Source organism: Staurois parvus, unplaced genomic scaffold (genome assembly GCF_062004578.1).
Source record: "Staurois parvus isolate SC_StPar_1 unplaced genomic scaffold, SC_StPar_1.0 ptg000021l, whole genome shotgun sequence".
NCBI lineage: Eukaryota > Metazoa > Chordata > Amphibia > Anura > Ranidae > Staurois > Staurois parvus.
The window spans coordinates 1,555,490-1,568,539 of record NW_028317817.1 but is presented as its reverse complement, the minus strand read 5'-3'; the positions used below and the strand labels follow the sequence as shown (position 1 = coordinate 1,568,539).

Genomic DNA, 13,050 nt, shown 5'->3' with positions numbered 1-13,050 from the left:
AAATGTTCTCACAATGGTCTTCACCAAATAAAATGAGATGAATCAGAATAAAGTGAAAAATAAGATGCATCCTGTCTCTGTTTCTCCTTTCTTTCACAAGTTCCAATGTGCTGATATTTTGTGGCTTAAGGGATTTTTTAGCCATAGCAGGCTGAAATTTTCGAGCTCAAGGTATTCTTTAGTTTTCGTGCACTGACATTTTGGGGATATGTTCATGAACAAGATGTTCCCGGTTGACAAAATGATGTGCTGAAGGGAATGTAAATAATAATATGAAGGATCAGACCCAGATATCCTCAGCAAAATAAACTCGGGGGAGGAGCTCAAAAAAGGTGTGGTGTCACTGGCATTTGGAAGCAAGAGCATAAGTGCAAGAGCATCATGACCTCTTTCAGAAAGATTAGGATCATCTATATGCAGATAACGTTCACTATTGGTTTATTCAGTCCAGTTTTCCATGGTATGGGCAAATCGACAGGTGGCAATAGCCGGCTACAGGGTTGGACTGGCCAAGGCAAAGGAGGGCTTCAGAAGTTTCCAAATGCCTGTCAACGGAATCCTTCAAGGAATGAATGCCATCAATGGAAACAGTAGAACGATCAGGTCCAGAGCAGACACAGTCAATTTTTTTTAAAAAACTCCTTTTCCATAGGCACAGGGTATCTAAAGAAAAAATGTGTTATTACCTGATAACTCCTTTTCCAAGCAAAACCACCCACACATAAAATGAGAACCTTAGGGCGGGAATCTTACTGTCCTGGAGGATTCCTGGAAAAGGAGCTATCAGGTAATGACTTGTTTTTCCCCCAAGTCATCCTCCAGGATGGTCACATGAGAAGACTACAGAGTTGTATATTTTGGGAGGCTATAAAGCCAAAGGAAAAAAAAAAAAACTTTAGGGCTCATGTAGACTTGATTCGACTTCAACACACATTAAAAATGCCCATTGCTTCAACATTTATTTTTGATGCTTCTGCAATGCTTCGGTGGTACTTCATTGATGCTTCGGTGGTGTTTTTTTAAAGCCTTAATGAAGCTTGGCAGATTGTCCCGTGTGTGTTGACATCTCATAGCTGCAATATTTCGTAAACAAAGCAAAGCTAAAGCTAATTAAAATACTCCCAAATGCTGTAGGTGCTGTAAGCGACCTTTATAACAGAGTTCTATGGAGGCTTTGAAGATGCTTTGAAGCACCACTAAAGCGACATGGGGTATAATTTTTGAAGCAAAGCAAACCAAACGTATTGTGTAAACAGGACTGTAAGCTAACCATTTTATTTAGTGACAAGTGCTGTGACTAGTGTTTGTAGAAAAGCTGTACCAACAGCATGATCATAAACACAGAGGGTTGGCATCTGTGTCCCTGAATGGACTCTAACAAATGAGTTTTACAGTGAGTGCACACCTATTCAGAGACTGTTAGGATGTCCAGAAGCAGTCCAACTGAGGGGAGGGCAACAGCAACAAAACACGAACAGGCCCATACACACACAAAAAAAACCAACAAAACAAAAAAAACACAGAAATGGGGATTGCCTGTAGTTCAAAAAAACACACGCAGAACCTTACACCTGAAGATGACATCAGAATAGACCTGAACATCCACCTTGAACAACTTCACAGAATGTGTCAATAGAAGACCAGGTGGCAGCCTTGCAAATAAGGGAAACGATTTCTTGCTACAGAAAAGCCCAAGAAGTGCTGACAGATCCAGTGGCAAGCTCCTTGAAAGTAAAGGGTGCAACCCAATCCTTAAGACCACAAGCCTGGATGAAGGTCTGTCTGCGCAACAGAGAAAAGATGGAGTGGTAAGTAGGTTCCCTTTTACAGGCACCATCAGAAATGTCAAAGGGAGAGTCAGCCTTTTTTAATGGAAGCAGTGGCTGTGAAATGACACACACATCATGAGCTAAATCCAAACAATGGGGACAGAACGCTTTCTGATGAACTGGAGCTGGACAAAGGGACAGGACAATGTCCTGGTTGAAATAAAAGGCCAAAATTATTTTAGGAAGTTCTAGAACCTACATACACTAGTCCCTCAGAGGCAATGGCAACAAGAAACACAACTGCAAGTAGAAAAGGAAAAATCCCTGATTGGTTCAAATGGCAGTTTCTGAAAACCTGAGAAAACAAAATTAAGATTCTACAGAGTCATTGGGGAGTCATATGGCATACACAAAAAAGTCTTGACCAAGAAATGGGAAGACAATATCCTCTGAAACTAGAGGCCAGAGCGTTGATGGTGCTAAGGGTCAAATGCTGGTCCAGGTCCATTTGTAAAAAAGCCAGGATTTAACCTGAGCTGGGTTGGAGCTAGGAGGATTACTGGAATGCTCTCCATCTCATTCCTGCAGCAGACAAGGAAGGAATTTCAGGGGAGGAAAAGGTGTAAATCAGGGTATAATGATCCCACACAGCCACCAGAGCAGTGAAAAGCAAGTTGTGTCAACTCTGGAGAAGAACTGGAAAAATGGGACCGCCCTGAAGGGGACAACTATCTGCCCCAAGACTCTTATGCAGAACCAAAGGTTCAGGTAACTCCTGGACTAGAGAGTTTGAGTCTAGAAGCTGAGATTTTGAATTTTCTTCTAGGAAAGGAAACTTGAGCTTTTGCTGTGTCTATTATAAAATACCCAAATATTCTAAGGACATTATTGGTTCAAAGCTGAGATCCCAAGGAAGCACAGGATGCTGCAAGGAAGGCTTAATAAGATACATCTAGTAGGTAGATTTTTTTTTTTTTTTAATACCAGGAAGAATGAAGCCAGAGGCCTTTGAAAAAGAATGGATAAAACTGAGACCTGACCTTTTAAGAGCAGTTAAGGCAAATTTCTGGTCAAGACCTAATTGTAGGAAGGCCAGAATGCGAGGTACAGAGTAATCTCTTGGATTGACGTGCCAATGTTCACAAGAAAAGCACCTGGAAATCCTTTACCGAGGTGGAATCACAGACTTAAAAACCCCTTTATCCTTTAACACCTGGGTTTATACAGCCATCATGTTAAAGCCAGAGACTGAGAAGCCTGATGGAATTAAGGGCATTGAGCTACCAGATTTAGTCTGTTGGAAAAAGCCCAGGGGTTGGCTGATTGAAATGCGAGTATATCTGAATGACAGGTTCTTCTGGGCCATTTTTGTGCACTTAAAATCACTGTCCTCTACTCTTGCGCTATCTTTTTGAACACACTGGATGAAAGGTGTAAATTAGCCTAAACTGAGACCAGGGAATTATCAAGCCATCTGAGGCTAGAGCTAGAGGATCATTGATTCTGGAAACAAACAGAGGTAGTCTGTTGTTGAATCTGGAATCCCCTATTTTTGGCATGTTAGATTGAAGACATCTGGATGAAAAGCATACTTCCTTTGATCCAGGCAATGGTGGCTGAGATAATCCACTTTCCAGTTGTCTGCTCCTGGTATGTGGACCGCAGAGATCGCTGGACAGTAGGTTTTTGTCCAAGAAATGATCTGGTTCACTTCATTCAAGGCCGTCACACTTCTGGCACCCCCTTGATGAATGCTGTAGGAAACTGCTGTGCCTGACTGCACCCATGACTGGTTGCCCCTTTAAAAAGGGGGTCAAGGGCTGCAGTGCCAACTTGATTTCTCTAGGCTCCAAGATGATGATGGGAAAACTTGGCCTTCCTCAATGACTATGTCCCTTGGACTTTTAAGGATTAAAACACTCCGCTTCTCACTAGCTTGAGAAACATGCATCTGTTATGATATCTCTTCACTGATAGGGTTGGGGTGTTAGTTCCTGTCCAAGAGATGATCTGGTTCACTTCATTCAAGGCAGTCAGACTCCTGGTACCCCCTTGATGAAAGCTGTAGGAAACTGCTGTGGCACTGCCTGACTGCACCCATGACTGGGTGCCCATTAAAAGGGGGGTCAAGGCTGCACTGCCAACTTGACTGCTCTGAGCTCTAAGATGTTGATGGGAAAACTTGGCCTTCCTCAATGACCATGTCCCTTGGACTGTTAGGGATTGAAACACTCCAATGTGACTAGCTTGAGAAACTTGCATCTGTTATGATATCTCTTCATTGATAGGGTCGGGGGATGTGATCCACCAAGATAAGATTCCTTTCCTGAGAACATAGGTGCATTGGCAAATCAAGAGAAGGTGCCAGTCTCCTGATGTCATCTGTGACAAAATGCGTAGAGTGGGGCAGGGGCGGACTGACAACTCATGGGGCCCCCGGGCAATAGGGGATCATGGGGCTCCTCTGTCCTTGCCCAAACTCAAAAAAGCCTATGAAAAAAGGTACCAGAGGCATTTCATGGGGCCCCCTACTGACCTCAGGCCCTGACCAAATGGTCAGTCCGCCCCTGGAGTGGGGCCACAACATGACATCATCATGTACAGTTATCAGTGGTTGGCTGGCTTGGATTCATCTGCCTGTTTGAAGTATACTGAGCAGTACCGGGAATGTTACTTTGTAAGTGCACACTTTATTACTTTTAATAAAGCAGATTATTTTCAACATATTACACCATGAAAAGTTTATTTTGATCCATTTTGGGCAATCCCTTACCTGTAAATTGGAGTGGATTACAGATTGAATTGAAGGCATTATCCTGATGAGTTCTTCAGACCATTTTATGGTCATAGTGATCTGGTAAGAGACTTTGGGGTTGAATTATTAAAACAGGAGAATGCAAACTCTGGTGCAGCTCTGCATAGAAACCAATCAGCTTCTGTTTTTTTTTTGCCAAAGCCTAACTGAATATAAGGATAAAAGTGGATTGGCTACTATACACAGATGCACCAGACTTTGCACTCTCCAGTTTTAGTAAATCAACCCCTTTGTGGTGTTGGGAACAAGAGTGGAAGATTTCTGACAATCACCAATGGCACAGTGTGGTGTTAAACAGTTCACCTTTGAATGTGTTTATTTGAAATAACCACCTATTGGGCACTATTCACTTTATGGTTACAACTGAAAATGCACAAACATCGCCTGGTGTATGGGCGATCTGCACTAAAGAATGGTGTGTTTTGTCATATTAAAGGAAATGTTTTTGAAGGATATTGTGTGCTTATTATTCACTATATAATCACCAATTGTTTTACAGTGTGACAGGTTGTAGGATATACACTGCTCAAAAAAATTAAAGGAACACTTTTTAATCAGAATATAGCATCAAGTCAATTAAACTCCTGGGCTATTGATCTGGTCAGTTGCGTTAACTAGCAGAGGGGGTTGTTAATATATTTCAGCTGCTATGGTGTTAATTAAATTAACAACAGGTGCACTAGATGGCTTTACAGGTGGAGGCCACTGACACTTTTTTCCCTACTCATCTTTTCTGACCGTTTTTCACTAGTTTTTCATTTTGTTAGGGTCAGTATCCCTACTGCTAGCATGAGGCAATACTTGGACCCTACATACAACTCCTCCTATTTATGCGATTTTGCGCACCCGTGCCGCCCTGTAGCAGTATATCTGCTATAGAGCAGTCGGGAAGCGGTTAATCACCCAAGTATATTAAGGACTATATCTATCTATCTATATATATATATATATATATGGACCTCATTGGCGGTGTTTTTAATCTCATTTAATTTATATCATTGCTTGTGTACACGTCCTCTACCACTTTTTTGCGCCAGAATTTTATCTGAATGAATACTGCTGTTGGGCTTTGGAACCGTGAACAGGATTGAGTAAAAGCCTTTGAACCCATCTTGTGGCAGCACTAGCACAATGGCCATCCAAGGACAAGAGGCGGTTTAGCCCTGGTTCACACTGGATCCGACTTTGAAATTGTGCGACTTCACTTGAAGTCACATGATTTTGAAGTCACATGATTTCAAAGTTGCATGTCAGTGCCACTTCAGGTGCGACTTGATAGACATCTGTGCGACTTAAAGCATAGAAAGAGCTGTCCCTGTATGCTTAAAGGGTCCAGTTTGTGAGATCTGGAGTGCCTTTCCTGTGTGTGTGTACCAGTGCAGCCCCCTGCCCCTGACCAGATCCCCGATGACCACCAGTGTTCTTCCCAGATATTATCACATGAGCATTAATATTGCGCTTCCGGTGAGTGCAAGCACACCTCATTTTATATCACAAGAAGTCACGGGTATGGAAGTCGGATCCACTGATTCACCACCTTTATTGGACTCTCTCTCTCTCAATATATATATATATATATATATATATATACATACATACATACATAGATAGATATCCTGGAGTGTTATCTATTGCATTAGAGCATCCTTTAAAGTGATCACTATATATAGTTCACCAGTATTTATTTTACTTGATTGGCTCATCCATTCACAATTTTTCTGGACTACAGATTTATAAGGATACCTTAGAGTGTCATCTGTTCCATTTTATGTTTTTTTTACGATGATCACTGGTTATTTATTTCACTAATGTATATTTTTTATCTGTTTGACTCATCCACTCAAGATTTTACTTGTCACCTAGTTGGCGACATCTCGTTTTCACTCATTTAGCGCATTCATTTGTGCCTTTATGCACATGTCACTTTCTTATTTATAGCGCTGCATTTTTCATTTACATTTTGTCTGCGGATACAGGGGTTCATCCTTTATGCTAGCAGCTTATTTGGTTTATCTTGAGCGCTCGCCTATTATACCTTTTAAGTTGCACCTGAAATCGCCAAAAAAATTGTGCAGGAACTACTGTAAAAATTGGTGTGACTGACTCCATGGGAGTTGAACAATTTTGAATGGTTCCATTATGGAAAATAGGGTGCAACTTGTCATGCGATTTGAAACTGTCAAACTGCATGACAAGCTGCACTGGTGTGAACCAGGGCTTAGGGCATTTTTCAAATCTAATTGTCCTTCAGTAGACTTTGGTTGATCTGGAATCCCTCTGAAACCGCAGACTGAACCTGTAATAAACGCGGTGGCCGACCCCTGCCCTTCTCACCAACTCGTGACAAAGGACCAGCCAATCTCACACCGCACTGTCACTTGTGTAACAATGCCACCCTCAGCTGCACCCTGCACAGAGATTTTCCAGCTCGTGGGACCACAATCTATGTGCCAGCAGCCTGAGGGCGATTGTTAAACTGTTTCTATAGTCCTTAATTGCAATTTACGAATTCCTGCCTTTTGAAGAGACGCTACTGTTGGTTTAAACCTCTGTATAACCAGCCTGCGGATCGTTTTATACAGACGATTATGTCAATCATTATAGTGCTATAACTGATAACGCGAGTTTCCTCTTTCTCTGTACAAAAAGGAGGTGGTGGAGGTGTAAAAGGGGTTAATTGCGTAATTAACCTGACCCAGTAACAATCACGCCGGTCGCAGGTACATAGTTTGTAGTCCATTAGCTGGAAAATCTTTGTGCAGGGTGCGGCTGGGCGTGGTATTGTTACACACATCACATCGCGGTTTGGATCGGCCAGTCCTTCGGTCACGAGTTTGGTGAGAAGGTCTGGGGTCTGACGCCGCGATCGTGACAGTGGGGGCACCCCTTCATTGTGAAGAAGGGTTTAGGAAAGGCTTGGTGGCCTTAGAAGGCAAAGCCTTGTGGAAAAGAAAGGCTGAACTTGGTGAGAGCAGACGTGCTCTGAATTTGCTTGATGCTCCTGAGGAAGGTGGTTATGGAACCTTCTGCTGTGAAAATTAAACAGACTTCTTCCTTGGAAAGACATATATGCAGGCAGTTTCAGCTGTCCAAGCTTTCAGTCATAATATTCTGCACATAAAAAGGTGATTAGAGACATTCTGGCAGTTTGTCTCATGTTCTCGAAGGCATTTATACAGAAAAGCAAGGAAAAAAAGGCAGTTGCTGTAACTGCTACATTAACAGCATGATCCTCAAATAAAAGGTCAAGTTGGTCAGGTTCTGCAGAATCTTTGAAAGAAGAAACAACTTCAATAGAAACAGTGAGATCTTTGTTTAACCGCTTAAATACTGGGCACTTTCACCCCCTTCCTATCCAGGTCAATTTTCAGCTTTCGGTACATTTTGAATGAAAACTGTGTGGTCATGCTACACTGCACCCAAATAAAATGTTATAATTTTTTTTTTAGATAGATAAGAGCTTTATTTTGGTGGTATTTAATCACCACTGTTTTTTTTTTTGCTAAACAAACTGACGTATGCTGATGAGGCTGCACTGATGAGGCAGCAGTAATGGGCACTGATGAGGCTGCATTGATATTCTGCACTGATATGCTACACTGATGATCAGTGCCCTGATTATCAGTGTTTCTCTTGTCACAGGAAAGCCGGTTATCGGCTTACTTTTCCTCAGACAGTGACAGCGCTGTGGAAAGGAAATGGCGATAACCAGCATTTGATTACATGTGACCAACTGTAATTGGACACATCTGATCACACGGTAAACAACAAACATCACTAGCTCTTTATGCAGATCACTGATGTGCTGTGTCATTGCTGTGCTGTGTGGGGGCGGCATGAGCAGCGTGACCAGGAGGACATCATATGATGTCCATCCGGAGGGAGGAAAGGCTCTCCTGGCCGTCAATCTGCTACTGGCCCAGGCAGGAAACAGTTAAGACAGACACGGCAGGAGCAAATACATAAATGTCCCACATAGCATTGTAAACTCTTTTTCCACTAGCGTTAAGTAAAGATTTTGAGGGGGAATGAAAATTCCTTCAGAAGTGACCCAGTTGTTGGACTGCACATTCTATCTATTCATTAACCGAGAATGTTTTTCAGGGTTTTGCAGATCTCTTTGTACTCAAAGGGGCATGGCAAGAGGTAAGAAAATGAGCTTTCCCATCTGTGGCCAACTTAAAAATGAAAATAGGCATCCTAATTTACTGACTCTCTCTAAAATCTTTTTTCTGCCCCAGTGGGAACTATTTGAACTCTCAACTACGTTTACCAATACAGTCTGTATCACCACTTTATTATGATGATGTGTATGTGCACACGAATGTTTCTTGGTAATCTTACTCTTTCATTGGGTTACTCAAGTGTCTTTTTGCTGTTGTGATTTGTGCTATGTAAAACTCAATAAACACATTGAACAAGGAAGAAAGTGAGCATTTGCAGCCAAAGGTAATCTTTTCAATGCTAGAAAGCATGTTGTGTGAAGCTCCTTCTGCAATATAGTGACAATCTGGGGGAGAAAAAATATTCTGCAGCTTCCTCCAATACTGCCTTAATTTAACTCTTTATTTCCTCCTGTGTCCTCCAGGACAGGCATATCACGATCCGACGAAACAGAAGGCATTTTGGGGCCTGGACGGATGTAAAAGCCTCTGCTTTAGTCAAAAAGGCTACTTGTTTCATGCCTGAAATAGAGCTAGAAGCAGATGCAGAGACTGGTGTTACAGCTGGTTCTTGCTCCAGGTGCAAAAGATGCATTGTATTCTGAAGCCGATTATTGTCCAGGCCTTCAGCAGTGTGAATGTTTGCCTACAATTTTGTATTGACTCCCTTTTGCCTGGACTGTGTCAAAAGTTACAAGTGAGGGTATTTTCCTGTGGGGTACACACGGAATAGTGTGCGGAGTATAGGGTAAGTGTGTCTGTAAGGAGTACATGGTAACCCAGGTGTAAACCACTCCTATAACAAATCCTCATTGCAAAAGGTCAGGAGGAAGCTCCTGAGCACCTTATAAGGACTCTGCGCGGAAGTAGCGTTAAAGAATGCGACCAGTGGTGTGATGCAACACCTGGTCATCCACCTAAGACAGAGATCTGAGTGGTTGAACGTTTGCACTAAGTTTGAAAACTTTACAATGTGAGGGGAATACAAGGTGACCCTGCCTTACCTGTCCACGTTGCTGGACTGTAAATACAGTCCATGCTTCATCCACCATGGTGGGAATACCCCTGAAGGAGTTTGCAGGGACTGGGATCCATTGCGATTGACCACAGTCCAGTATGGCACCCTGCGGCTAACTCAACGTATTGCACCAAGTTCCGAGGTGAGCACCCGCATAGGATCCAGGGCCCAAAGCAACATTACAGACCATCTCAACAGAGTGGGGTCAAGGTACAGCTCCCAAGGTTATACGGAGGTTGCATTGATCTGGATATGCAGTGTCTAGGCTGGCATTAGAAGACAGTGAGGCTTGAAGATTTAAAAAAAAAAAAAAAAAAAGATATGGGTGATTTTTTTCAGCAAAGCAGAAAAGGTACATCACCCTCAGATACGAACATAAAACTGAGGACTCATGAAATGACGTAGCGCTAAAGAGAAAGGGGGCATTTCCTTTAAAGCAGAACTTCCAGGCACTGTAGGCATCTGAGGATCCTGAAATGTACAAGGATTGCCACAACTGAGGGAGCTCCAATGTGCACATAGAGCCCACAGTTGGTTCGCCTTCCTACTGTTCATTTACACAGGACACAAAGGATGGCAAAGAGGGAGGTGGTTCAGACCATTCAAGTGGTGGCTGTTTACATATTAGAGGACTCCAGGCTTTGGTGATCTTGGGTTGCTCTGGAAGAAATCTGTGAATGCCTTCAAGCACCTGATTGTGCCTGCTTTATGGAACTGGGGCCACTATACCAGCTAAGGGAAGCCAACAGGTTCACATTAAGCAAACTACAAATCCTAAACTGCCAAGCATTTATAGCTAAAATCTCATCAACCAGTGAACATAATCAATGGTGTTTGGCTATAAACAACCTTTGCCAGTTGTGCTCTATTATAAGTCATATACCCAACCCAATCTTGTCACTATAGAAATTAGACATGTTATTGTCTACCAAATAACCAGACCTGAAGAGCTAATAATTAACAGACTAGGCAGCAATAAATCTGGTTGTCCATAAAGATAAGGTAAGAGGATTACAAGCATATACGTAAAACATTTTTTTTAACTTACGAGATTTTTCTTAAAATAATCTGCAGATTTTGGCCGCATCCACCTGGTAGCTGAATGATGCTAGAATTCGATACCATGAAACGTTCAATTGTTAATAGCATCTCTATTGCTGACATAAAAGAGGGAATGTAAAGGATTGTATTATTCACGTGTTCATCCAAGAGAGGGTAGAAACCCAATGATAAAGCACCTAAGCAAAAACATCAAAAAGTTATTGTTAGAATATTTTACACAAAAAAAACACATTCACTGTTAATTATTCTTGCTATAGTATTATGTGATATTGCCTCGAAGTCAGCCAAATGGTTTGTCCATTCCACATGTAACTCATTCAAGGCTGGTTTGAAGCAGATAATTAGAAACTTACTGCAGTATCCTATCAAATGCTGGCACTCATCTCCCACACTATAAATACAGTACCAAAGCAGGAAAGTGCTGCTGATAACCGGCAACTGCATTTTCTTGGTGATCTGTTGTGTCATTGGACACAGCTGATCACGTGGTAAAACGCCACTGTGATTGACCTTTTACTTAATTAATTTCAAATTACTACACTATGAGTGGTGTTCTTTTCATATTCTTCATCTGATTACTGGATGGGAGTCTTTTTCAAGGCCTGTAAAGATCTTATGAGAGGAAGGCTGAATTTTATGTTGGGGAGGATTGCCAGCTTCATCAGCTGCACTGTTCATCCCTCATTTTGGGCTGCGTTTATTGACCGGTGTGTTTCGGTCAGAACGTCCAGTAAGGGGCTTATCCATTCGGATGCTTTGGTGATGGTGGACCTTATGAACTCCGCTCTGGGCAATTTAACAAAAATCTTTTTGAACATTTGGACTTTATGATTTATTTTGTTACAAATTAGCGCTGCATTTTTTTTTTGTTTATTTATATCGCCTTTTGTGTGAGCAACTTTTTTGATTTTTATCTAAAAATAATATATTTTTTTTTAGTTATTTTGTGTATTAATGTAAGCGCGGGTTTGTTTCTACGTGATCAGCTGTGTCTGTAGGACACAGCGATCACGGAGATTGCTGGGTGCCCGCCCCTGGGAGGGCACGTTCTGGGAGGATGTCATATAACTCCCTTCCAGAACTGGGTAACCGCGCTGTAGCTGTCATTCGGCTATAGCGTGGTTTCCAAGTGGTTAATTAAAGGATGATTTAAAAGGAAAAAAAAAATCAGGCCACCTAAAATTGATACTTCACTTATAGATAGGATCAAATGTGCTAACTCACCTACTGCCTTTTAATATTTTCTGGTTAGCTATCCACTGCATGTACCTTTCTGTAGTTTCTGACTCTGTTCCTATCCAACTAGGATTTTTAGGTGTTTTCATGACTTCTGTTGACAATTAGTATGAAATCAATATAAAAGCCAATGTTTAAAGTGGTGCTACATTTGTAGCGGCCTTGGCAGTAGTTCAGACCTGGGAACACAATGGCAGAGATCACACCATTGGAGTATCAGAGGGTTTAAAGGATAAGTTCACCTTTGGGAGCATGTTACCTGTTCCAATCATTTTTAGGGTGGAACATGTAACATGCTACCAATGCTGCAGGCGCTGCCCAACTCCCCCCCCCATCCCATAAGGACAAGCAGATAAACTGTGTGCAGAAGACCTGTATGGCACCAGCGATCTGCTGAAACAGGCTCCTGCAACAAAAAATAATAAAAACACTTTTTTTTACCTGAAAAAAAAATGCGTTTATTACTATTTTTTTTTCAAAAAGGGAACCTATTCTTGAATAAACTGTTGAACTCTGAAGCATCTAATAAAAAACTTAAATATTTTAGTCTTGGAAAGACTTACCCTTTCAAAATGAAATTAAAGATGAAAACACAGCTGTTACTTACACTTATAATGATCCCTTGCTTTAAGCCAAAGACCACTGTATCCAAGAGCTGTGATTAATTCATGCAGATTGATATAATCTATTGGTATTTTCTTTAAAACCATAAAGTCTACAACTGAAGAAGATATGTTCAGACTCCGGTTTGACACAGCAGAATTCAACACTTTGTTAAAGAGCGAATTGTACTGAGAAACATTGAATTCAGCTGAAATACAAAAAACAAACAAAAAAAAACATTAACAAGTAAAATTCCTAACCCCAGTGTATTTATGAGGATATGGAACTACATTAAAACCACATAGAAACTGTGCTATGACGTGTTTAAAACAAAAGAAACTGAACTTTCCAGTCAAAGATTTTTTTCTTTTTTTTTTTTTTTTA

At 41.5% G+C, this 13,050-nt stretch overlaps 1 protein-coding gene across 1 annotated transcript in view; it reads right to left on the bottom strand.

Moving 5' to 3' along the window:
- The window catches only part of TOPAZ1 (testis and ovary specific TOPAZ 1), a 184,693-nt gene that overhangs the window by 5,170 nt on the left and 166,473 nt on the right, over positions 1–13,050 (bottom strand). Inside the window, exons 13-14 of the mRNA XM_089691165.1 lie at positions 12,671–12,874; positions 10,814–11,003 (exon numbers count right to left, since the gene is read on the bottom strand). Coding sequence (XP_089547291.1) covers positions 10,814–11,003; positions 12,671–12,874 — 394 coding nt within the window. The remainder of the gene's footprint in view (positions 1–10,813; positions 11,004–12,670; positions 12,875–13,050) is intronic.